At 40.7% G+C, this 27138-nt stretch overlaps 1 protein-coding gene across 4 annotated transcripts in view; it reads right to left on the bottom strand.

The window, feature by feature from the left end:
- stard13b (StAR related lipid transfer domain containing 13b) overlaps positions 1-27138 on the bottom strand; it is a 55759-nt gene extending 28621 nt beyond the window's left edge. The window contains exons 1-6 of one of the 4 annotated variants that reach the window (XM_067507680.1): positions 27121-27138; positions 23097-23986; positions 17294-17437; positions 16374-16526; positions 11479-11512; positions 9420-9500 (exon numbers count right to left, since the gene is read on the bottom strand). In XM_067507680.1, the coding sequence (XP_067363781.1) occupies positions 9420-9500; positions 11479-11512; positions 16374-16526; positions 17294-17437; positions 23097-23867 (1183 nt within the window). In that variant the 5' untranslated portion in view covers positions 23868-23986; positions 27121-27138. Of the gene's footprint in view, positions 1-287; positions 685-9419; positions 9501-11478; positions 11513-16373; positions 16527-17293; positions 17438-23096; positions 23987-25303; positions 25557-27120 lie in introns of those variants that run through there. The other 3 variants (XM_067507679.1, XM_067507682.1, XM_067507684.1) reach the window with 3 other exon arrangements.

Raw genomic sequence — 27138 nt, 5'->3', positions numbered from 1 at the left:
TTAACGGGTCTCATTTTCATTTTAACACGCACCCGGACGCGTGCACATTCAATATCTATCCAACTCAATAACAGCAATAAATGTGTCACAATAGGAAAAAAAACTCCTGCCACATTAAGAAAAATGTAAAACCTTCTTTTATTTCTCCACAAATGCCGCTTTTGACACCTAAGTTAGTGCATAGCACGAAACGTAGCAGCGTCCCAAATGTTAAATAATTATGCAAGAAGACGGTGATTTGCATGGAGTTTTTGTTGTGTCGTGCACTTCTGCAGCGGGTTACCGACCTGCCAGCCTCCGCTCCCTGACATTCCCCCAGAGTAAATCCCAGGCTTTGGACGTGGAGCTCCGCAGCTGTTCGCTGAACGACCGCCGGAGGTTCAGTTTCGCTGAGTTTCTTTCAGATGTCATCGCAAATCCACGACTTGGACATAGCTAAGAACGAAATCTCCTCGTCCCACACAAACCCGTTATGTTCACTTCACCTTTCCTGTTCCCGGTTACAAGTTTTCCTTCTACTGCGACCCTGACCCCAAAGTTGTGAACATTTTCAGGGAGGAAATAAATATATTCCTCTGGGTTCAAAAGAGTAAAATAATAAAACAAGTAACAGAGTGATAGTAAAGCAACAACTGACTTTCACGCTTAACACCATATATGTGTGTACGTGACTGTGTGCGTGTGTATGTGTGTGTGTGATTGAAGGGATCCGGGCACAGCGAGCGCTCCGCAGCCGTGATACCTTCACGTACCGCAGGAAATATGGAGATTACCAGCACATATTACCCACCCAAAGCTACAGACGACTGTCCGCGAAGAAAAGAGAGCTCAGAGGAACAGATTCTACTACCATCCTTTTTATATATGTCGTGTAAAAGCGTTTGTGAAGTTAAGTTCACATTTAATATCCGACACTGTTCAGTTCTCTATAACACTTGGTCATGGTTTATGTGATTAATGGGTCCTGCATGATGATTTATCTTAAACAAAACCAAGTTCCCAAGAGAACATTTCCTGGAGGTTTCCATAACCATGAAATGTTATTGTAAGGTAAGAGGATATTTGTCGGGGCACATTACAAGTCTCAGGGGATTTTCAGAAGTATGGTATGTTTAGAAACTCTCCTGAACAACTATGCACATGCGGTTTTACCCGACACACTTGTGTTTGGTAGTTTTGAAAATACACGATGCTTTTAAATATCCCCCAGAACACACATTCTCTGTAAAAGAACCAATTTGAGAAGCACAACCAATCCAAAGCACTATATCCAAAAAGTAAACCTTAAAGAAGCCTTTCCATTTAATGCCCTTCAAGCTGAAAGACTGCAGTTAAAACTAAATAAGCATGTATAACACTGTGAGGTAGGATACGAAGACATTGATGCTGTGTCCAATGCCATTTTCCCCTTCAATCTGCTGGTGGTGCTCAGCTCTGAAGCACATGATAACAGAATCAAAAACAACAAACAGGAAAGAGTTCCCGTTGTTGCTTTTTTTTTTTTTTTTTTTTTGACCAGCAGCACTTCTGACAATTCCAACACAATCTTCTCGGAGCACCTGAAAGCATCACAAGCTACAAACCCCTTCACACTCCACCACACACACACACACACACACACACATACACACACACACACACACACCAGTGGCTCTCAAATGACACAATTCAAAACGGAGCAATCACATTCTACAGTTCAGCCTCACACTTCATCAAATTAATAAAAAAACAGCATTGCAGTCAGTTCAAATTGTCTGCAGTGAACAGTTTTACAATAATATCACTTCATGAAATACATTAGTTGACATGATGCGTCTTTTTTTATGAAACTTTAATTGCACTGCAAAGGTTTTATTTGCAGCAGTACTCTGTTCGTATCCAGGCTTATAAGACATGATTGACAAGAACCCATTTAATACCTATTAATAGAATTATCACTTTAATATTACATGCAAATTGTGTTGTCTTCTATTTTACAGCTTACTGAGTGAGACCTCCTCCGTTTGTATAAAAATGGCTTCAGTTCTTCTACAGAATAAACATGATTCTGCTGAGCTGCTGCTTCTGCCTCCAAGACAGGAGCCCCACTGATCATCCTGCCATAATTATTTCAGGAATTTCCACCTATTGTTGTGTGCCCACTCAGGCACAGTGTAACCTAAGCATGGTGATATCATAGCAGCTGAATTCATTTCTTAGGCACCAGCTCTGATTTCTGTTATAACAGGTTTAATACCAGTATAAACACACACGAGTCTGACAGTTACCTACAAGAAGGAGCCTCTGCTGACCTCAGTTTGCCCTTACCACGCCGAGCTAACATTAATGCGTTTGAATAGGGCCATAGACCCCATTTACACATTATTAAGGTCACACAGTGAGATATGTGAACATCAAAACAATGTGGAGCAGAGGGGAGAATATTAATGAAGGGTCTGTTTTGTATTTGCTCTGTGCAAAACTAAATGTATCTACAGCCAAGAAGACCCCAAAACGGCATGAGAGGCAATGAAAACAAACTGATTCGGGGGGGGGGCTTCAGCATGCGTCACCTGTGGATCAGCATGTTACTATTTTCAGCCCCACTTGTTCTGACCTCAGGTTAAAATGCAGCTTGGAGGACAGAACACACACACACACGTCTGGAGAACCTGTTCTATTTGATCCTGTGACTTTTCAGGAAGGGTCGGGGTTAAGCCGAGTCAAGCGCCTTGCTTTCTGCTCGTCACGTGCAGTTTACCGAGACAAGGGCTGAAAGTTAACACAAAATTTAACAGTCTAACAGAGAACAAGAAATATATTTATCTTTAATTTCCAGCTGTTCCATGCTGTGATAAAGGAAGCACAGCCAAAAGGTTCTAAGCTCTTCCAGCATGAATCACCTGAGCGGTAAACACACACCCTGCTCCCTTACCCTAAAGAAGAAAACACCCAAACAGTGAAGATGTGCACTATTGGAGCAGGAATCATTTTTGAATAGACAGGACTTAGCCTCTGGGCACTTGGCGTTGGAAGCAAGAGCAGATGCGAGGAGAGGAAATATCAATCAGCCTGAGATTGTTTTCCCTCTGCTGACTCACCCATTTGTTTGTTTTGGTTGTGCAGCTTTTAATGTCTCCTTTTCCCCCCAATTCACTGAATAATTGACACAGTTGCGAGTATAGTTTTTGTCTACTATCTTTCTTTCATAAACACATTCAAATAAACATATTTATTTGTGCACTTAAATCCAGAATTTGAGTGTCTGAGTGTGTTGCCTGTGTCCACGTCTGGTGACTGCTGTGGAATGCTGCCCCTTAGCTGCAGTGGGAAAATCCCAGATGTGAGGAAACAGATTTCTCCTTTGCAGTTGGGTCATGTTGTTGGCCAGGAGGTCTTACACTAGGCCCCCTTGAATAGTCTGGGAGATTGCTCTTCCCAGCCTAATGGAAACAAGGCTCGCGGAGCAACGAGGGATCTCCCCTCCACCTCCACTCTGGCCCCTCAGGGCTCGTCCCAGGCATGTGCTATAAATTTCCTGACCATATATTCCCAAGTTGAGTTCATTTTTCCAGAAGAGCCACACATGTGGTGTATGTGTGAGCTTAGATTGTGGGCTGGGGACGAAGGGGCTGATGTGGGTTCCATCCCATTAAAGTGGCCACTAATTCTGTTGTTGTAAAGTCATGGCTCCTACTATTTATAGAATTATTATTAAGTCATTAAATGAATAATTTTGTAATTTCTGTTCAGATTTTCTGGGTTACAGATGCATGTTTATCCAAATCTTCCCACTGCAGCAGTTATGTGGTTACATAACTTGACTTTTTGTACTTGTATGTGAGGTAAATAATAAAAACCATTTGCTTCAGTGTCATGAAACTTCTATAGAAATGAGGGTTTGCAGGGGTCAAAGCTGGTATAAAGAAGCTTAAAGAAAGTAAAATTGGCATGACAAGCGTAAGTGCCCATTGTTTCATTGAATGACAAAGCATGTAATGCTGTCAGGTTTCAATCTGTTAAGGCTGCATTGCCCACAAAAATGCATGGGAAAACATTTGCACTGTCCAGCACCTGGTTTCTATTAGAGCAATGAGGGTTTAATCACAGAGGTACATTTCTCTCACAATCACTCTCACTCCCTCAGCTTCTCTCTTTTTCAGGCAGCGATAAAATACTCTCATGTCTTATTGTTTTTTAGAAATTTTCAAGCTGGATGGAAGTGTCCTCTTTCACCAGGGAATACTTCACATCACCTTTCTGGTGATGGGAAATGCACATTTGGCTAGCGGCACAGCAATCGCAAATAAACATAGAGGACAGAATAATGCTTCATAAATTGCATCCTATATGATATAGTGTAGCATGGCGTTAGCCAATTTCAAACAGGAAGTTGATGTTTAGGTTTCAAGATGAGTCTCAACCCAAGAGAGAAACAGCAGTTAGGAGTCTGGTCTGACAAAGACCAAAGGAGAAAAAAACAGCTGTTAAAAATTAAACCTAAAATAGAGCTCGTAGTTTTCCCTCCCATGACAAATGTGTTGCATATAGAGGCCTAATTTAAATCATCACAATTTAGCTTCCAAAGATCTCAAGCTGCTAATCACGATTCTCAAAACAGTCATACGAGTCATTTCTGTTTAAGAGGAACCAGGCTGCAGCGATCCACATCTGTGTGAATGCTAAGTGTTCTCAGAGTCTGTGTTTATGAAGCTGCTGCTGTGTTAGCAACACAAAAGAAAACAGACATTGAACAACAGGAAAGGAAAATTCTCTTTCTGAAACATCAGTAAATGAGTGACCAGTTTTTATTATTAATGCATGTGTGGGCCACTGTAATCACCTTGTCTGGTGCCAACAATTCTGCTCAACTCATCAGCCGTAATAAGCTGGAAGTACAGTGCAGGTATTGTTTTCAAGCTGAAATACAAACAACTCCTGCTGGGACCTTAACTTTTAAAGCTGGCGAGGCAGCGAGCAGAGAGGATGCAGGAAGTCTCCACTGCCTCTTACTGCTATTGCTCTTTGATTGCTGGGCCAAATTGTTTAATCGGGTCTGAAACCACAAGAAAGCCACAGTGCAACACTGCCCCAGGACAGAGCCTCTTTCAACAGTTTGCTGTGGTTTTTGTTATCTGGGTACAGGTGGATGTGAACAGCTATGTAAATCTCCAGTGGCGTGGTTACCCTCGGACGTGCTTCAGTGCAAAAAGACACGGCATTTGGTGTGAGCCGTGCCACGTGTTCAGCCAACCTGAGGATGTGGAAGTGAGAGTTGCGAGCGTAGTGGAGGCGCAGACTTTTTGCCTCCATGCAACATCTGGAATCTCTGCGGTTTATATGGGAAGTTTGGGAGGCCGACGACTGAGCCAATGTGGTTACTGTATCTAAACTGGCCCTGTGGAAATGTTCTTGGCTTGGAAACAGTGTGTTTGTGTATGCATGAGGACAGAGAGGAACTACAAAGAGGAACATCAGATTTGATAAAGCTTTGGATGAGAAGCTGTTTTTTTGAAGTCACAGGATTCACAGGAAAAGGTTCATGCTCAGAAACAGTGTGGCACTTCCTGGCTCATTACTTCCTAAAACTTATTTCTGCTTTCTTCTCATTTGGCAGCTGAGTGTTGGACCAACCTGTTAGCTTTTGTGTAATTCACAAACACACACACACACACACACAAACTGCTTGTCCTCCTGTGGCTGGCCTGCATCCTGACACAGCTGCCCACGTCTCCTTCCACTTCATTTACAATACCCAGGCCTAAATTCCTCAAGACACACACACAAACACACACACAAAACATTCTCACCTTGGTTGTTTTGAGGAAGTTGTTCCCCCTAAGGATTTACTGACTGCTGCTTTTCTAATTGGCAGTAGTGTGGACATACTTGGGAATCAGAACAATAAACCTGTTTATACTCAAGTGGCAGCTAACACAGTTCAAACACACACATGAACAATGACAGGATCAAACCAGATAATTTATACTGGGGAATAACTTATATCCAAACACAATGGGACACAATGGGACTGTTCAACATGGTGATCTCAGACATGATTAAAGTCAATTATCTGCTATTTCATGTATGATAGCTACAGTAATTGCAATAAAAATGTTAAAAGATTTGAGTGTGGGTTAACCAAATAACTTCTTTAATGTTTTCACAACCTTGACAAACGACTGTATATAGAAAGAACAGTCTAGAAATACTACCAGGCTTCTTTTTTCTCTCTCTTTCTCTGTCGAACAGCCGAGCTGGCCTCTGCACTCAGGAAACCACAAGTCATTTTCCAGCTTTCCATGTGTGGAATTTTTCATGCACTCGTCATGCCAGCAGCACCCTTTACAGTTTGAACTGGACCTACAAATGACAACTTGCTTATAAATTTAGCGTATGATGTCACTGATCTGGCACCTGTTAGACGATGAATGGATGGGGAGCGAAAATAACGGTACAAATCACATGAAAATGGATTTTCCTGCAGCTAGAGGCACAGGCTTTAAATCAAGATGTTTCACAATGTCCAGGTCCATCTTTAAACAGTCAGAGAGCAGATGAAAATGCTCGGCCATTTTCAAACACGCTGGAGAAAAAAAAAAGTGCTACGTTGCGTTTTCTTCTCAATACTAAAGCCACTTTCTAATGCAACACACATTCTCTGGGGTAATAAAGAGGTGAGACATACTTATTTATACATTTAACACGTTTAGCTAAGTGTAAAAAGTGTGATGGCCTTTAATTATTTTGTTGTATTCTATTCACAATGAAGCCTTGTGTATTTTTCAAATTTGTACATTCATTTCTCAGGCCTTCAAGAAATTGCATTTTTCCCCCATTTACCCCATATTTTACTTAATTATGTTAGAGTTTCTCTATTGCAGGATATCTGTGGATCTTTGTGGAGTTCTCCACAAAGAGCCCTGACCTCAGCCCCATCCAGCGCCTTTGGGATGAACTGGCCTCAACACGTCTTATCAGCCAACACCACTACCTGGCTTCAGTAATGTCTCTCTGATCTAAAGCTGAGATCCAAGAATTCCCCAGAAGAATAGGGGCTGGTGTTCCTCCTGAGGTTTCTTGTGTTTTTTTTCTTACTAAAGTTTTTGCTTATCTGATTTAGGGGTCGAAAGACAGAGGGTGTCATTGTTGCACAGACTGTAAAGCCAACTGAGGCAAATTAGTAATTGACTAGATTTGAATGATTGTTTGGGACAATGAACTGTATTGTTACTGTCCCAATTAGATATATGTGAAGTCTTCTTGTTTCTTATGCAAAACACATCTTCATCTCAATGACATTTCGTGATTGGATAAAATTTTGTCCTTAGTTCTGCAACACACACACACATATTGTGGGTGTCCACATTATTTTGACCACATTTGCACTTGTTTGTGTGTGCTACTGTACTAATCTACAGTCTACAGCTGTCGACAGCTACACTCAGTATTTTTTGTCTGTAATGTCAAACAGCACACAAGTGTTCAACAAAAAGCACAAATCTTCTAAAATGACCTGTTCCTCTAAAAACCCCAGGGCCTCGTCCTGTGAACCATGTGACAGTTAGCTAAGTTTGGACCTTTTTTTGTCACAACAAAAAAAGATTTCCTAATAAAAAACAGCAGTGAGGTCAGAATCCAGTAAAGTTAATAACCCTGCTCACAGTTTAAAACCTCCAAAGCCACATCTGATATCAATATTCACCCTGCCAGCCTCATTGTTTTTGGAGAATGTGTTGATATTTTAAAAATGCAGCCAACGGGCTATTTCACATTTTATCATTCGTCGCCATGAGGCTCTTGTGATGTGTATATTATGGTCCCTCTGGCCTCCAGAGAGAGGCCGTGCAGAGACAAAGACAGACTGCAGCTGTCTGAGGTCACAGTCAGCCTCCACCAGCAGGCAGTGACCCTGGGTGAGACGTCATGGAGGCCTGGGCTCTGAGAACAGCTGGGGAACATGCAGGAGCCCAAAACAGATGAGACAAGCCTGCTGTAATGCATTAGTAGCCACGGACATTATATAATACCCTCTGTTGCTTCATCTGTTGCTGGACCGGTGATTGAGTGTATGTAGCAGTGTGTATCCGCAGGGCCCCTTTAGAGGAGCCATTTCACAGTGAGATGGGGGCTCATACTGTGAGAGTCCCGAGTCAAAGGCTGGTGACGCTACAGTGCAATTAGTGCAAATATTGCCAAGTGGTATATTAATTATTAATTATATTAGCATTTACTGGTCAGGTAAAAAGAAAACAAAACCACCTCAGCTGTTTCTGATCGTCATCACTACAAAAACAAAAATCACACTAATACAATTTTCTCTTACTTTCTCTTACTAAAGCATTCAGAGCCAAAGGATAGTGGCGCCTCACATATTTTCTTCTTCCTTCATACACACATTGAGCATTTCTCCACCTCACTTTCAAATGCCAAAGACTCTTCTGTCAAAACGGTTAGCACCTTGATTAGACAACCCTAAAATCCGAATAAAAAATGCTTTTACAAATGCATCAGCACTTGACATTCAACACTGAACAAAATGCTAAATGAAACACTAACTAACTAACTTCCCCTTTTCTTCTACCTTTTCTGTAGCATCTTCCTGGGAGTCATTAACACCAAAGTGTAAGGGCTTTATACTTTCCTTACAAACAGAAAAAAGTCTCCTAGTGATTCACAGAGTTACCTCTTTGTTTTACTCATAATCAGCAGCAGGAGATTTCTATGTTGAAAGTAAATTAGCATATTTATACAGAGAGAGGATCTGTGAAAATGCACACAGTCTGTTTGAAACCTCAGGGGCTGAGAGGGATGGCATCCTGACAGTTCTAGGCCAGGGAGAGCTTTATGTATCACTTTACTTCAGACTGGCACTAAGGAAGGTGATGTTTATCTTAACAAAGCACATGACCACTTATTTATCTAAGTTAAAATTCACTGAGTTCTGCATTACTGCTTCTCCTTGAACCCCCGCAACCTCTCTCTGCAGTTCTGTTTTTCTTTAAAATATATATACACATATACAGTATATACATGTAAAATCCTATGTCTGTCCACAACTAAATTCATGTTTGTGGCCAGACAGATAAATGCAGTTTCATCCTCCTTATCTGTGCTGCATCTCTAAGAGAAACCTGCCAGGATTTGCAGCCTTCAGCTTTGCAGAGTCACTGTGGATTCATTAATTCTATGATTAATGTGAGTTAAGGCAGCAGTGTTTTTAAGGATGAACATAGCTGCCTCCTCTCACCAGAGGAAGCCATTAATTTCCACACTGCAATTAAAGAGTCAGTGGGGAATAGAGTTTCATACAAATTACACTGAGTGAGAAGGAATAAGACACTTTTGGCTCATCATCGACTCATGAAAAATGGTCTATAAATGTTGAGTAATTCCTAAACAAAATAAACATGTGAGAGGGTGGATTAAGCTTTGCCTACCCCCTACTCTCCATAGACCAAATCTTCTCAGAGCACATCCATATGTGCTTTTAGGATGGAGGGCTGGGTTTTGTTTTCTGCCTGAGGAAAAAAACGAAACATTTCAAGAGGGATAAAAGGTCTCGTGTTTTTTTCCATAAATCCCTTACGTGACTTTATATTAATAAAAACAACAGACAAGAATTTTGAAATCTTATTTCTAAATGGTGCCGGTCTTATTATCAGTGTCGACTGAGGCAAACAAGCAGGCTATTGTTCGACAGAATCCAACGGGAGGGATGAGTGAATGTAAACGAAAGAGTTTAAAATAAACCCACCAGCAACTCGAACAGGAGTTTAAAACAATACGTAAAACACCTCTGGGCCTCAACAACCAACATGTGCCAAACAACAACTTCAGACATTTGATAAAAAATATAACATGACGTTGTGCATTAAAAACCATACAGAAGTGTATGTTTGCAGTAAATGACACTGCAACTATGTAAACAGCGGTATCAGACGCAAAACCACAAAAGCATCACTTCCTATAAAGCTAAATTGGACGATTATGTATTTAGGAACACATGCATTTAGGAACACATTTTAAGTGGATTAGCTTGCTATTGTTAACCAAAGTGATTTATTTACAGGCAAGTTAAGATAAAAATGTTGTGTGTACTTTACAGCACAGAGCACCACTGGTTTTCACTGAGACTTTGGATCCAAAACCTTTTCTGGACAATGTCATTTCACTGAGCTTGTGTTGTTACGGTGGATACTGAGAACCATCTGGCTGTCTCATATCAGTGTCATAAATGAGGTCTCCTCAGCCCCACTGTTAAATACAAACAGGGAACATTGCACCTAAAGTGTCTAAGTTGTTGCCAGCTTTCCTTTTCATAACATGACCACTCTCCAAGTTATGTTATTGTTAGATTTTAATAGAAACCATATGTTGCCTTCATTTATTTCATGACTGTAGTGAGGATGATAAAGTTGACAGTGACACTGCCTCCAGACTGGTTTACTTAGCCAAGACAACCACCTAAAAGAAAGCATTTGGCTGAATACATAGCTCACTGTGAAAGTCATATGGTGGAAACATACAATGACAAATGTATCTAAGGGGAAGCTCACAGCCCTGTTGACAAACTTGTTGATGTTATCCACGGTGGTCTCACACTCAGGTTTCTACGAATTACAATTAGGACTGAGCAGCGTTCGGTCACAGCGCATATCTCACATGCACCGTCAGACCACACGTTAGTTAACTGCCGCATAAAAGTGACATGGAATTTTTCCAGGCCATAATATACACTTGTGCATGCAAAGCAGAGGTCGTATGAGAGTGCAACCTGATCCTAAAATGGCATCTACCCAAATGTCCCAGCTGCCTCCCAAGGGCCACATCACACCAGGCCAAATATTTCCCCTCAGCAAAACAGAAACAATCATCTGGCACGCTGCCTAATTTTAACTGCATCCCGCCAAGGACCAGTACATAGAGAGCCTTCAAAAATAAGACTCTGTGCGCTTTGACATTCTTGGGACACACGCTGGGAGGGAGCTCGCAGACACCTGTGGCCGTCACTCACATTAACATTGTCTGATGCCTGAGCTAAGCCCGCCCCCCCCATGCAAGTCAGGATCAACTTGCAGGGAGCTTTTCACAGAAGCAGCACTCCTTCAATTACAGTACGGTACAGCCTGCAGACCGAGACTGAAAACATCGGCTAAAAGAGCAAACTTTAAAGCTAACGCAGACTTAAAGACAAAGAATTAGACTATGTGTATAAAGTCTTACTGTGCGACAGCGTCTCAATACAACATTTCAAAACAAGCTTCCTTTATTATAGCTTTACAAATTGTTTTCAGCATTTAATCATTCACCAATACCTTGCCCATTGAACAGAAATGATTCAGTACACAGGGAGACCCAGTCCCTTTAGTGTGTTAGTTATAAATGAGAAAGGAAAATCTTCAAACTGAAATCACCATGGAGATATAAAGAGATGTAAACGTCAATGCTTAAATAACTGCCAGACAAAACAATAAAAAATATCAATAAATCTCTTACCTGCACCTGCTGCATCTGTCATGTTGTGGAACACCTACAAGATAAAAGAAAAACAAAATATCACTAAGTATATCCCACAGTAGGTTATACGTTTTAAACCATTTTAGATTTCTGGTGTAAGTCTTACAACAGATCAAGGGAACCAACTTAACAAATGAGACAAAAGTGTGAGAAATTAGATTCGGGGGTTTCAAACAATGGGCTGACGGGCAAGTATGATTCTGGGAGGTCCTGTCTTGTTTATGGGTCATGGTTCGAACAGAGGAGATTTGTAAAGACCTTTGGAGAAGAGCTGTTGATGCTCACAATCTGGAGAGGGTTACAAAAGAATTTCTAAAGAGTTTGGACAGTCGAGTGTCAGGCAAATCATATCCTCAGGATTGGTCGAACCAACATAGATCAAGGTCCGTTTTAGTCCATGAGGTCACAAGATCCCCATAGTAAAATATAGGAAGCTAAATGCTTCTCTGTATATCAATGTTAATATCAATGTTCATGACTCCATCATCAGGGTATCACGGAACAACAATGGTGTTGAAGCCATTACCCTCCAAAAAGATGAATGCCCATCTAATCCATGTTTATATAGCAGAAATCTGCTGGAATATTTTTCTGTGCATAAAAAAGAACAAAGTACAACAATTGGGTTCAATTGAGAGGTGTTATGTCTGGTGAAAACAGAACATTGCAATCCAGCATAAGGACCTTATCCTTTTTGTGAAATGTGGTGGGGACAGTATAATGATTTGGGTCTGCTTTTGGCTTTTGGCTTTGCTGCCTCTGGACCCGGATGGTTTGTTGTCAGTGAAGCATATTCTACAGGAAATGTCCATCAGTGAACAGAAGCTTAACAGCAAGTGAATCATGCAACAAGACACCAAAGCTAAATAAACACATTTTTTTACTAAAGAAGAAATGTCATAATTTAAGTCTTGATTTGAATCCTATAGAAATGCTGTGGAGTGTCGATCTGATAAACAAATACATTTAGGTGTAGTTATCACTGCAGGAGTCTCAGGTTTGCATACTTGTGCCTCACACAAATAAAACAAGAAATAAATGGAACTGTTTTACTAGTTTTAGGACTTGAGTCTTTTTTATGTTGAAGGAACAAAATTCTAAGCGGTTTAAAAACTTTTAAGTGTCCCTGTACCTTGTTTAAATTTTGAGAAGAGAGTACTGATCACTATAGGCGGCGGGCATGACACAACGATAAAGAGGAATGTGAGTGAGGACAAAAGACTTCTCCTCTTTAAATGCTATATAAAGCATTTTCACATTATTAGGTTGTGAAAAGCATCGAGAGAAACACGCCCAGTTCCCTGATTTTAGGAATAAAGGTAATCTTCAGAAGTGCAATCACTACCTTAATATTAAAATCAACAGAGATTCTGATGTGTTGCCTGTCAGTCTGCTGTTAGTTCCAAGGTTTGAAGAAAATGTTACCAAACTACTTCTGCTTTATGGTTTCAGTAAAGGGATGCATGTTTGGGTTAGAAGAAAATAGAGTTAATAATACGAAATACAAAATCAATCTAAATAACATAGGACTCCAATTTAAATGCAGGATTGTGCCTAAAACTATTGGATTTGACAGATAGTTCAATGATATCTGTGGAGGACAGAGTACTGATAATATGTGAAATGTGAAAATATGTGAAATATAGTAGTCAGGACTACTTCTCCTCACTTGCACCACTCTCACCTCTATTTCCCTTTTTGTGCCTCACAGTCTAATTTACGCTCTAGTTTGCTTGCCCTGTTTCCACATGTCTCTGCCGGCAGAGACAAATTTTAGCATTTACTCCTGCTCGGCCTGTCGCACTGTTGCCTCTCCATCACAACAGTCAGACCTGGTGCTGACTGAAACTTCAAAATATTGGCAAAGGTTGTCTTGTTAAGTTTGACGTCATGTGATGCATGTTTCTTGAAGGCTGTGGCCCCTCAGCGTCGACATGGCAGCAGAAATGCTTGCGGTGTCAAAGAGCAACAACAATAAAGACATGATCGGCTGGATTAAACAGGACAGGTGGTTTTGCTTGTGCGCTGTGTGTCTGTGCTACATACTCCTTGACACTTTTAGGCCACACAGCAAATTAGGTCGGGGGGAGGGGGGGGGGGGTAGGGCAGCGAGCACCTGGCAGATCATTTTTGATTTATTCAGATGAAGAAGAAGAAGTGCAAAGGGAGTCGCAGTCAGGATATTTCTGGCAGGTTTCTGCACTGAACCACTTGAGGTTTCCATGTGGCTCCTGGTTTAGCAAGCTCAACCACTCGGTTATTTCGGCTGAAAAACTCCACTCTCTGACGCATACTCACACAGAGAAACAAGGATTTACAGTATCTTTATCCATGTATTTTTACCTCTCGTAAAACACGGAAGGGGGGGCCTCTAAACAGCATGACGTGCAGCCACCAAGGAATCCTCTTTACTGACTGTGGCACATTAGAGGAGAAATTCATCACATCTCACAGACATGCTAAATGTGCTGAATATACACTTTAAATATGCTGAATGTGTCAGCATAAGAGAGACAGAGAGAGATATGTTTGTCTTCTCTAAATGTGATGGCCCTGTTAATTTGGTCTCCAAGGACACATTTTAGACCCAGTTGCAGAAATACATTTGTGAAAATGAACACTCCAAAAAGCAGATGCTGGAGCCCAGTGCAGATGTGCCGATTCGTCAGGGCTCTCTGTTTCTTTCTTGACAGCCAAGAGAAAATATTTCACTCTGAGCCCTGACCCACATTAAACACACATTAGCCCGGTTCAGTGTGATCGCAGTCATACGCTGGACACATGTCAAAGGTTGTAGGTCAGAGAAAGTGACATCCTACACACAGGAGTCTCCTTCAGGACTGTCAGAGGGAAAACTTCCTTTTGCTTACACCAACAACAACAGGTCTGCATGGGTGAATGAAAGCTGCTGTCCCAGCACAAATGACGCCCTGCCTAAGAGTCAACAGGGCAGTTACAGGACCAGTCAGTCTGAAGGTCCGAGCAGCCTGTCCTCTGTTAGGCCCGTCTCTGTAGACACCAATTTAAAAAAGTTATCCTCAACCCAAATTCATCTCTATCAGCTAGTAATAGAACACAGTGAACAACTGGCCTCAAGCTTATTTTCCTGGTGAACAGCGTGGTAACGATAATTAGTATGTAACACACACAGAGCCCAAGATTAGAGTTTCGCAGTGCTTGTTTGGTCCGTCCAACAGTTTAAAATGTAAAAATACTCACATTAGAGAAGCTGTAAGCAGTTTTAAAATATATTTTCCTTGACTAATGACTTTATTATGATTAATTGGGTTTTCTATGGGATGTATTTAAGGACTTGTGTGTCAAGTGTTGTCAGGCTTAGATAAATATGAAACTGCTCGGCACTAATGGAGCTTCCTGGTAGGACAATTTCGCTAATGCAGGTCATCTTTTTTTAATTATATGTATATTTTTAAAGATAATTTACTGGGTTTCCTGTAACTCTTTTTGCGTTGAGGGCTGTGTGGTCAATTGACAGGTCCTCCCACAAGAATTGCTTTATTTTTTTATTTACTTACTTATGAAGGGACTGACTTCCCGCGGTTTGTGAACACATTTTTAAACTTTTTCCCCTGTTACCAGTTTTAATGTCCAGAGAGTGGCATCAATCAAACCTATGACTGGCCATCAAACCTAGCCGTGAGAACACCATGTGATCTCATTATACTCAAGGTTAACCTGCAGCCAAAACACTCTGGTCTTTAATGTGTGCGAACATTCCCAGCTGTCCTGAAGCTAAGTTTTAACCTGTGCTGCTGTCATTTTTGAGAGCCAGTTTATGGGTTGCATAAAAGAGACAGGTGGCACCTACTCATTTCATTTGAAGTACCCAGTGCCCACAGACAAAATAATAACTCTATGAATTTTCAATCTGAATCTGCTTGGTTGTTTTGATCTTAATATTTTCAATACTCTTTAGTGTGACTCCAATGTCCTGTAACCTACAGAATCTACTTCATGCTGTGATTTATCTTTGGCAGCTACAAAAATCCTCTACTAATAACAAGATGCCAAAATATTGGAACGTATTTGATTTTCGATGCTTGCAGTTTCCTTCTCTGAGCAGGTTGTTTGCCATCATGCTGTAGCGGAGCCACAGAGGCAGCACAAAGCACAAGCTGAAAGGCTTTGAATTTAAACCCACCCTGCATTCTGCAAATTTCTCAGTTGTCTGTTTCTTTTAGGGCCGTTGAATAGTGACATTTATATACTTTGTCCAGCAGAAGTGAGTGCTGCTTGTTTAAGAATGCCTAAGCTGACCTTATTCCCAATGCAAACCTCAAATATTTACAGATGCAGACGGAAGAGCAGCTGGATGGAAGGGAATGGTAGAAATTCTTCTTCTTACATTGTTGCGGACTTTCTATTTTAAAACCATCGTTTATTATTGAAAAACCTGATGGAAGCAGGGGAACAGTATGAAAGCTTAGATCATGTCGATGGAGTTTAGATTGCTCATTACCTTACATACAGTACTGTACAAGCATATGACTAAAATAACTGACAAATGTCATCTCGTTTGTATTAGATTAAGCTGGATGAACATTTAAGATTCACAAAGTGCTAATTTAGGATGGACACAAAGCTTTACACAGACAAGAGCTCTGAGTCACGTCGTGCAGTGAAGGAAGTAAATGGATCATGATAGTTTCCCAAAGCTCACTAAAGTCTGATTTGAACTGAAAAATATTAAGACATGCAGTCAGTTTTGGAGTTGAAGAATTTGATCAGCTCACAGCTTTTGGGATGTGAACAAGACAACTTGCTGGCCTTCACACTGCACTTCTATGACTCGTCATTGAATCAGAGATACTGCAAAACACTTGCAGGAAGGTGTGAATTTTAGAGGATCTTACCGTCTTCTTAGTTCTTGCTCTTGTTCCCACTGAGATGGCGCGTGGAGCAGATGATCTCTCTCGGCTCAGACATTCCTCTCCATCTGCTCTTTGGAGAACTTGGCTGTTCAGGGTTTGGTCGAGTGTGGACTCGAGTGTGGAAACAGCAACCCCCTGCAACAACATCACAACAACAGTCAAGGCCGAGTGTGTCCCTGCATGGCCGAACAGACTGGGACAGGATGGTCTCAACGGTGGCCAGGGGAAAAGAAAACAAGAGGCTGAGGTCAACGGCTGGGGACGTGAAGTCTCCACTCTCAATTCAGCTTTACAGAGGCGCACAAAGGAGGCTGTATGTGTGGATCTTCTTTGGAGAGGATAGAGATTATGACCTTGTCAAATACCCCCGTAAAGACGTCCGTCTTTCCCAGTCGCCTGTCATTAGTTGAAGCAAGTAACAGTGGATGCTTGGGATGATTATGCAGATGCCTGGGAGGCATGTAGGGACCAAATCATACAAACTCCATGCCAATACAACAGCTCTTCTGTGCTGTACATACATATAGAAACCGAAAGAGCACTTTTGTTCCAGGGGCTGTTTTATGAAAAAATGCCACCATGAGAAGAGCAGTCACAGTCTGAAAAGCACAATAGCCGTTTGTTCCTGCTGCACCAATATGACTGAAGCACTGCACACTCCAGTTTCACATGTGGGAGCTGCAGAACTACATACGGAAACAGACTCAGAGTCACAGACTGATTCTAAACCCATGTTTCACAAGCATGTGCTTTGCAGGAATGTGAGCAGTACCAACTGTGAAGGTTGAAGTACTGGCAATGCACTTCTCACAGCTCACTCTGTGTTTTAACAATAAAAGGGACCGAACTCTGGTAAGGGGCTATGAGGAGTGACATCAGTCGTGATGCGTGAACGCACTCACCTGTTTCTTGGGGGTGGTGCAGGGTGTGTCTGAAGGGGATGAGCTTGCACTCAGAGCCTCCTCTATGTCTAGATTGAGCTGGTCCAGCTTCTTCATCAGCTGGTTCATTGATGCCGACCAGGGAGACCTGCCCTGTGAAGACTCCTGGGGATAAACGGGAAGAATGAGAGCACGAGGCAATATCAGCATGTCAATATGCTTTTTCAATAATCTTAATTTTGTTTTTGCATACTTTTGTGTTATGTCATCTGCATAATCATATTTTTCAGGTGTTGCTCTATCTACATCTTTTGTCTGTCGTTTTCAAATAAAGTAAAGTTGCAGTGTGCAAGAGATTCAGAAATAATGTTCCATTATTCAATTGCACATATTTTGAAACAGGCCACCCAAAGTCACAGAACTACACCGAAACATTCAGGGATTAATTTGACGTAAATGTCAAATTTAGCTTCTGGCACTTCATCAGAACTACTTGGTTTTTCAATTTTATGCTTCAGCTAAAGTGTAAATCAAAAATTAATTTTTAATCTGACTTTTAATCTGACCAGCATTAAAAGTAATTGAAATCAGAGGTAAAAATCGAGCCCATTAGTTAGTCCAGTAATTGCCTGTCATTCTCGCCACACTTATTTACCACCTGAGAGCTTTCAGAGAGGTGAGGGAACCTGTCAATTGGCCACACAGCCCTCAAGTCAAAAAGAGTTACAGGAAAACCAGTAAAGTATCTTGAATTACACTGCCAACAAACATGGAAATGTGATCTCCTCAGCCACTTCCCAGGGTGAAAGAGCAAAGGAGGAGGGCTCCAGACATGTGTGGCATACAGAGAATGATGGAATTCCCTGTGCTGGCTTTCACTACTCCTCAGACACACAGCGTATATAAATAAACCATCCTCACACAGACAGGAGCTGTGTCTGAGGATCTGAAGCTATAGCGCCATAAATGATGCATGTCAGTCAACTGAGCATAAATTAACATTGTTGTTCTGAAATCTGAGCAAAAATGCTTATTATCACATGTGTGTTTCTCAGTTAACTCAGGAGAAGTTCACAAACACTACAATAGCACCACTGAGAACCCTTTTCAAGAAGTCCAGCATGTAAGCCCAACTTTTCTAGAGAATTTTTCTTAATTGCTCAAGAGTTTTAACGTCAATCATTTCCAAGGAAGCTTCTCTTTCTGCAAAAAGACTGTTAGGATCACATGGAAACCATATAACAATGTTGGGTAAAGGCAGTCGTCCATGGACCACAGGGTAGGCGGTTCGATTCTGCAGAAAACTCCAGGATTGCATTGAAGTGAAGAGGAAAATCCCTCACTTCTCTTCTGAGAGATGCCACTTTATGATCATCCCACCTGATTCAATTCAGGCCTCATCACATTCCTCCAATTTGGAATTTTATTTTCTTTAAAACAACTGACAGATAACAGGTTGTTATAAACCCAACTCAACCGATGCCTCCAAAAGGTGAATATTGTTACCTACAACTGTCCTTTAATGTGGAGACCAGCTTAATTTAAATAACTACACAAGCAGTTATGATCACAAACGATAATAAACCCATCAAAACCATGAATTCACATCCTGGATTTAAAACTAAAAACTGCCACTGCTGAATCTTTTTATCCATTTATGACATTTAGCCTCTCTTCAGTACATGTTCTGATGGGAAACCCCTACAGGGTCTTAAACAGGATGTGGTCTTTATCAGGAGAGGAATGATGAATGTTTAGAATTTTAGAAGCAAACGTGACATTTGTTTTAGTATTTTCATTGATTTTGACTTTTGACTTAGCATAAACTGCCTCCCACGAGCTTGCATTTGAATTATATGGTAAATTACGGTACTGGCAAACTAAACTGTGAAGGGAGCAGACACCACACAGTCCTGTTCACACTGCTGACCACCCACGGTCAGCTGACTGACCCATGAGTGGAGAAAGTGGAGAAGGTGCCCTTTTCCAGTCAATCCCTGAGGAATGACCTAAATCTGGCCAATCCCTTGCTGACCTCTGAGGCCTGAAAGGTCATCCAGGGTCACCTAAAAGAAACAATAAAGTTTCCCTTCTCTGTTACTTCTTCTTTCTATCACAGCACTGACCAAGGACTCTAACAGTCTGACATGTATGCTAAACAACCTATTCCTCTGCCAAAACATACTAAACATGCTTGCTGTGACATGCTTGTTGATATCAAGACAAGACTGAGCAATAACTAAATTGTGAATGGAAACCTGAGGTCTATGTTTTCTACCTTTAATATAGATTCTGCTTGTAACACATGGAGGAATAATAAAGATTTTATATGTACTGCAATAAATAGGTAAATACTTAGACTTGACTTTTCTTATGTCCCTATATCAACATATTTACTTACAGTGTTAAATGTATAGGACAAATTTATATTGATCAGGTTGGGTGGATTGGACACAGTAGAAGTGCTGAGTGTGTGACTGTAAACAAAGCAGCAGCAGTGCTACTTCCAGGTTCAACTGCATACAGTAGGTCAAAGCTTGTTTTTAAATGGATGCATAAAACACTTGAAGAAGATATTAAAAACCCATCTCCCAAAAAAAGTAGGATAATCTAATATATCTATATGATCTAAATCTGTATCTGTATAATCTAAATGAAAAGGAAAGGCAATCATTTGCAAATTATACATACAGTAGACAACACATCAAATATTGAAACTACAAATATTGAAGCAACAAAACATTGGTAAAGTTGTTTACTGCTAATAAGACCTGATGGAACATCACACAGCTAATGAGGTTAATCAACAGGGGAGGATCGTGATTGACTATAAAAATCCCTGAGAATAATAGGGATTGTTTTTCATTAATAAACTGCAAACACTTACCACTTTTTATCAACCATGGCACATAATATCAATGAAACAGTCACAGAATCTGGAGAATCTCTTTAAGCAAGGAACAAGGCCAAAAACCAATTATGTGAACAGTGAAAATTGACCTCTGAGAGATTTGTGGAAAAACATATTATTCTAGGTCAAACACATGGGAAGGGTAAATGAAAGAGTTCGATTCCTAATTAGGCCCAGGAGTCAGACAAACACAAATGCAATAAACAGACGCCCCATTCTGGGACATGCTTAGGGCAAATCTGAAACACATTCCCTCTGTCTCCTTTCAGTGACATCCCCAGAAGGTGCTGTTCAGGAATGTGGGCACTTCTACTCAGAATGAGATACATTCCAAAGGAGGCTTGAGGCTCAACTGAGACACTACCCTTAATTCATCCCTTCGTGCCTTTCCTCTCAATCTGCCCTCACACCATGGCAACTGAGTTGGTTCAGATAAATGCATTAATGTTATCTTCTGGGGACAACAAAATGTGAGCTGACTATAACTTTATCAGTGCAAATTGGCCACATTGTGAACCCCAACACAGCGGCTTTAAGATGGAAATGGGGAGTTAAGTGTGTGAGTTCTGGGCTTGTTGCCTAGACTGTGCCACCCACAGAGAGTGCCAGAGATCACCATGGAGGTGTCCAAATGTAGCAGCCGGTCATGCGAAAGAGCAACAACTACCTGGCTGTTTGGAGGAATAAATTACACTCTTAATATGCTGCGGTGCAAAACAAGCACTCAGTCACAGCCATATACTGTGTGGAGAGTAGGTGAAGAAATTTTTATTTGTGAAGGGCATTTAGTCAGAGTTGAGCTGTAAGCAGGGGAGAAGCCATGGGATTACACAAATTGGAAACACTATGCATATAGTGCCCTCATATGGTTAATGATAACAAGTGCATCCACATATTATTCTCTATATTAACTAAAGTATCTCCAGCGTATTCTTCATTTAGACCAGCACAAAAACTATATTTGGACAGTCTAAGGTTGTTCCATGGATAATACATGCTAATATCAGCATTCTGTGTTTGATAAATGTGATTTAAACTTAAATAAATGAACATCGTATTTTTAATTATTTTGTTTTTTATTAACAGTAGAAAAATACAAAAAACAAAAGTGACACCTCACTAAGAGAACCAGCTGTATTTTTAAACCAGCCTGTTGCCTGCAATTCAAGCCTTTCGTACACCGATGCCCACATCACAGTCGACCATATGATAACAAGTAGCATGACACCACGAAAAGCACAGGCCTGCTGTCCTTTGATTATATTTACAACAGACTCCGAAGATTCCCTGCATTCTTCTGCCGTTCTCCAAAACAACCCTTTCAGAGCAGAATGTCATTGTGCACGTAGAGCTGGCATTACCTCAACGACCTACCCAACCAACGGTCGGAAAAGCTAATCTTCACCAGCCATTTACTGTGCACTGTTTACATGTGCACTATTATCTGCAGACTGATTAGAAAAGCAGTTATGAGCCAGTGGATATGATCCCTCCCGATTAAACAGAAAACAGATTTAAATGTATCCATGAATGTCTGCGTGAGACCGTGAAGGGGCAATAAAAAAGCAGGGATGAGGGGTTACATATGGTTACTGCTGAGGTCAGGGTAGAGGTTGTGTGAAAGGGAGATGTGCCGTGCCTTGTTAGAGAAAAGAAAGGGGTTTAGTGGGAAATGAAGGGCTAGGTTCAGTGGTGAGACGGCTTATGATGGACTCTGTCAAAACACTGTGGCCGGCTGTGGGAGTAGAGAGGAAGCAGAAGCTGTTTGCATTCCTTCTGGATCTGCATTTCACCAGCACAAATGTCAGTGTACTCCTACACGGTTACTCCAACTATGCATTATCTCACAGCAAAATGGTGTCAGCTGCTTTAGGAAATGTGGACTATGAACTGAGGATGTCCCCTCAAGCTCTTTTTCTTTATTCATACAGTGCAGGATTCTCAGATCATTTACTTAAGTAAAAGTACTAGTGCTATAGGGTAGAAATACTGTTACAAGTAAAAGTCCTGCATTTCAAATGTTACCAAAGTAAAAGTACAAATATTTTAACTGAAAAAAATACTTGAAGTACCACATGTCAAAATAATCTTTATGTCAAATGGTTTGTTCTGTGATTTTATTGGATTAAAATCATTCACAGTTTATTTTAAAGACCTTGTACAGTATTTTTAATCTTTTATTTATACACATTTGAATAAAGTCTTATGATTATACTGTACTGTACTTTGTACAACTTTAGTTACCAAATAAATGTAGTTGAGCAAAAGTGCAATATTTGCCTCTGAAATGTCGCAAAGTGAAATTATAACGTAGCATAAAATTAGAAATTCCTCAAATCTGTGTTAAAAGTAGGTACAGTACACAACACATACAATATATGAATGAATATGTAAATGTATGAAACGTATATGTACAGTATATGAGTGACCTTGTGACCTGGTGGAAACACATTATTCTGAGATATTTCACATTACATTGGGTCATTACTTGGTGTAGGCTGTAAGTTGTAATGTCAACATCTCATCCTTTTCTTTCCTCACCATGTATGGAAAGTAGAACTGCCATTGGATTATTACTGGGTCCAACTTTGTAACATTTAAGCTGTCAAATTTACCTATTTTTCTGTGTCTTCTTGTATATTCGCTGCATGTTTCCTACAAATAAAAGTGCCTTCTTCTCTATAGTATTTATTTTACAGCACGGGTTTGTCATTATGTTATAAGCTGTGTCTTGAAAAACTGAAAAAAATCTATGTATGTTTATATCTGTTTTGAAAAAATATGTTATTTTAATATATATAATATATTTTAAACCAGCAGCAATTTGTTGTCGCCAATTTCTAACTTGGCTTCATAAGCACAGGTGTTTTCTGTGTGATCGATTTCTGCTTACACACTCATGTCACCTCTCACCTTGTGTTTGTCTTTTCTTCTGAATCTTTGATTGACAGCAAGATCTCCACTGTAAGGCAGCTCTGCGAACACATCATCATCATCATCATCATCCTCGCCATCGCCATCATCGCGACCATCCTCCTCCTCCAGTGAAGACGCACCATCCTCAGAGCTCTCATTGGCAAAAGCATGGCTGTCTGATCCGCACGTACAGCTGCCGTCTGAAAAAGTGATTGAGCTCTGTTTGTACTTCACAATGCATGGGAGAGCGACAGGTGAAGGAGCAGTGAGGTGAGGAGTGGGGCCCAGCGTGACGATGTGCTTTTGCCCTTTTAGAGGTCTGATATCACTGCCACTTGAGATTGGCTCTAACGTCCTGAAGTCTGTTTTCACACATTGACAGTTTAAATCCACGGTCTGATTGAGATTTTTCTGTACCACCTGGTCTGGTGGTCCTTCTCCAGGAGTTGTGGAGGACAACGGACTCAAGTTCAGAGGTGCATCCTCCAGAATGACTGTTATTTGCCCCTGAAAGCACACGGTCTTTGCAAAGTCATTGCTATGACTGACACAGACAAAACTCTTCCTCGGCTGGGTTTTGTGCTGAAGTGGCTCCAAAAGTGAGCAGTTTTTGTTTTTTGGGACATGACCATCCTCTGTGTCGCCTGTTGAGCCATTATCCAAGTGAGCGGAGCTTTCTGAAGGCGGGTCCTGCGCTGTAAGTTTGTGTGATGCAAAACGTGTCCGAAACTGATGTTCCTCCGAATTCACCATTGGTGGAATCTCCATTTTGGTTTCAGTCTATAGTTTCTCATGATTCAAAACATAAATCCACAGGTACTTGTGTTTGATATATTGGATGGCCATTTTTCATCCAAAATGCTTCGTCAAACAGCACAGCAAATAACCTGAGTGAAAAATAAAAATATGTCAAAAACACGCACAGAGAAATGCAGACTATTTCCACACACTTCAGTAAAAATAACGGAAGAATGATGACACATGCTTGTAGGAGTGTTTCCTTTTGTGTCCTGTGATTATCAAAGTCTCAGTATGCTTCCAGTGATTAATATAAATCTTCTAAATCCAACTTAGAAGAGCTCTGAGTATGAAGCAGTCAGCCAAGAGATTGCTGTGAAATTGAACATCTGGCTCAGACTGGGCTGTTCAAGTCTGGATCTGTTTCACACACAATCAAGGTGACATCACCGCACAGAGGAATCCAACCTCTCTTTCCCAGTAGGTGATTTACTACAACACACTACAACATTCATCAGGACAGATGATGTCCCTGGTCGACAGTGATTAACACTCCACTTATCCCTGCATTAGGTGCTTCTTTAAAACACACTTTATACAAAGTCTGAGACGCCAAAAGTAAACCCATAGAAACAAACAAATTGCAATAATGTCCTACTGCAGATGATTATCACCAGAGACATTCCTCAGAGGATGGAAAGACAGAGGTCTTCTGGAAAAGTTCAGCATAATCAGTTATTTCATAAGGGGCTCAAAAAAGCCACTAACACTGGCACACATGGGTCTCTGCTGTTTCTGTGCAAAGGTTGCGCTTGGCAGTGCCTTTGCCATGGCCTTGACACTTGACACACACAAATATCAAAATCTGTATATACGGAAACATGCCATTTTGCTTTTGGTAAACAGATAAAGCAAATTCAGACAAGGGCACCCAGTAATTGAATATACTCTTCACAAATCTAAGATAATTTTAAAAAAACAGAAGGAATGAAATACTTCTGCATTTGACATTCAATACTGCACCATTACATAATAATAATAATAATAATAATAATAATAATAATAATAATAATAATAATAATAATAATAATAATAATAATAATAATAGGTAAATGCTGTACAATGTGTTCCCACATGGCAAAGGGGAAACGAGTGTACAGGAGATTAAGGTTCCCTTCAAGAACCCCCTTTAAAAAAAGAGCTCATTATTCTCAGCTGAATGCAGAACAGATTTAAATGGAGTAAAGAAATCACAGAGTAAAAGTGAAGAAAAGAGTGAAAAGGGCAAGCTGTGATGGAGACATTTCAAAAGAAAGGTCCCGAGCAGCTCTCTTCAAGTACTGTAGAAACAACCCATAGTAAATAAATTAGCAAAGGCAGAAAGTGAGAGTTGTCACCCATCATAAGCAGATGTCCGTCGTCACTGATTCAGATTCAGAAGAACACCGAAAACACAAAAAACTCACCTGCTGAGTGGGAAAAAGTTGTCTGTGTTGCCCAAATTGTTTCACTGAGATCATGGCAAAGCAGTGGCAGATAGGATGATTCCTGTACGAGCAGAGACAGCCCCTCGCAAAGCCACACTTATGTCCCCACAGGCCTATTCTGCTAAAAGGCAAGCTTGTCATCACAGCTACCACCCCCCTCCCCAGCTCCTCTTGTGTTTCCCTGGGGGCCTGCAGGAGTGTTCATCTAGCAGTGACTAAACCATTCACAATATGCGGAAGAGCAGGGAGAACATGTACTTGTTGGGAGATGTAAAGGGGAGGAGAAAGAAGACGCGGGGGGGGGGGCTGGAGGAGGCAGCAGTAGTTGGCAGTGTACATATCACAAACCGGCCTGAGAAACACCTTGATTTACTGAAGCATGTGAAGATTAAGATGACAGCTTTGTGAGAGGATTTGATGCTGAACTGAAACCAAAAGCATGTTTGCTCAAGTTTTTATTTGCCACTATATATAGACTCCAATGAGGAGTCACATATCGGGACAGTTTGCTATAAACAAACAAACAAACAAACAAACAAATAAATAAATAAGAACCAAGGAATATTGAAGAAACTAATTCCAGATTTTTTTCCATTATACTTCATACTTCCTTGTTCTGATTTGTGTTTTACTAATGACAGAAGATACCAACAACCTACAAAGCTAAATCAAAATGCAAACCTAAATCTGAAGCAAGGCACGCCTCAGTAAACAATAGTCCTCTGAGCCAAGCAGATCACATATAGGCACTGTGGGTGAAAGTGGGTGCAAATGAGAGATGAGCATAGAGAGTAAACACGAAAGGGGCATGTCTGAGCATTTGCTTGTTCATTGGCTGAGATCTTGTTGTTTGTGCTGCTCCATGGGCTCGCTGATAGGACGGGAGTGTGCAAAAAGAATTTACACCCTGTAAATTGTCCTTGACTTTATACCAGGCAGGAGGGTGTTCATTCATTTATTCATTTGTTTATTCACTTATTCATTCAATCTCCTCACTGGGAGTGAGGTGGTGAAGCCATACACACAAATCAACACTTGGACTTAATTTGACTTGTGGCCACAGGGAGGAAATGGAGGCTGACTGACTTTTTTCATTCATAAAATTCGTAGGAATCTGCCTGTGGCTGCTGGTCACTCTCAGCAAATCTGTCCTGTGTTGTGAAACATAATCACGTTATTGAATGGAAGCATTACCTCCTTTAGACTGTATCCACACCTATATTTATGTAGATACATTTTTCCTAATTACTGTTCAGATACAGGTAATGGGAAAATTCAGATTTAGATTTAAGACTAATAAAAAAAAAAAATCTATGCACAGCCGCCACACAACAGCAAAAAACAAACAAACACTGTTTGACCAGTGAGATAAGGTCTTTGTGCAAACATTTAATGTTTCCTGAGCTTTGGTCAAAGTGACATTCCTGATGTCCTTTGCAGAACATTTGTGTTTGGATTTGGATTTCCCTGCTATTTTGTAAAAAGAGGTTTAAATAGCTTTGATGTTTCCATCTAATCTTCAAAAATTAGTCGTGGAAGCAGAATCCTTGAAAACCAAAAAAAAAAAAAAAAAAAAAGACTGAGTGTGATGACGGAGCAACTAGCAGAATGTGCCGCTGTCTTGTTTGCTCAGCCTGAGAAAGGAAATACAAATGTGCAGGGGAATTTGAGTGGGAGAAAAGAAGAGGAGGAGAAAAAGAAAATGTGGACAAGAGTATCAGACAGAGAGAAACAGAAACAGAGCATCAATCATCTTACAGTGAAACATATTAGTGAAGCACTTTCTGATTAGATACCTTTTCGTTGCCTGGCCC

This window comes from Channa argus, chromosome 6 (genome assembly GCF_033026475.1).
Source record: "Channa argus isolate prfri chromosome 6, Channa argus male v1.0, whole genome shotgun sequence".
NCBI classification, from domain to species: Eukaryota; Metazoa; Chordata; class Actinopteri; order Anabantiformes; family Channidae; genus Channa; species Channa argus.
This window is presented reverse-complemented; position numbering and strand designations above follow the sequence as displayed.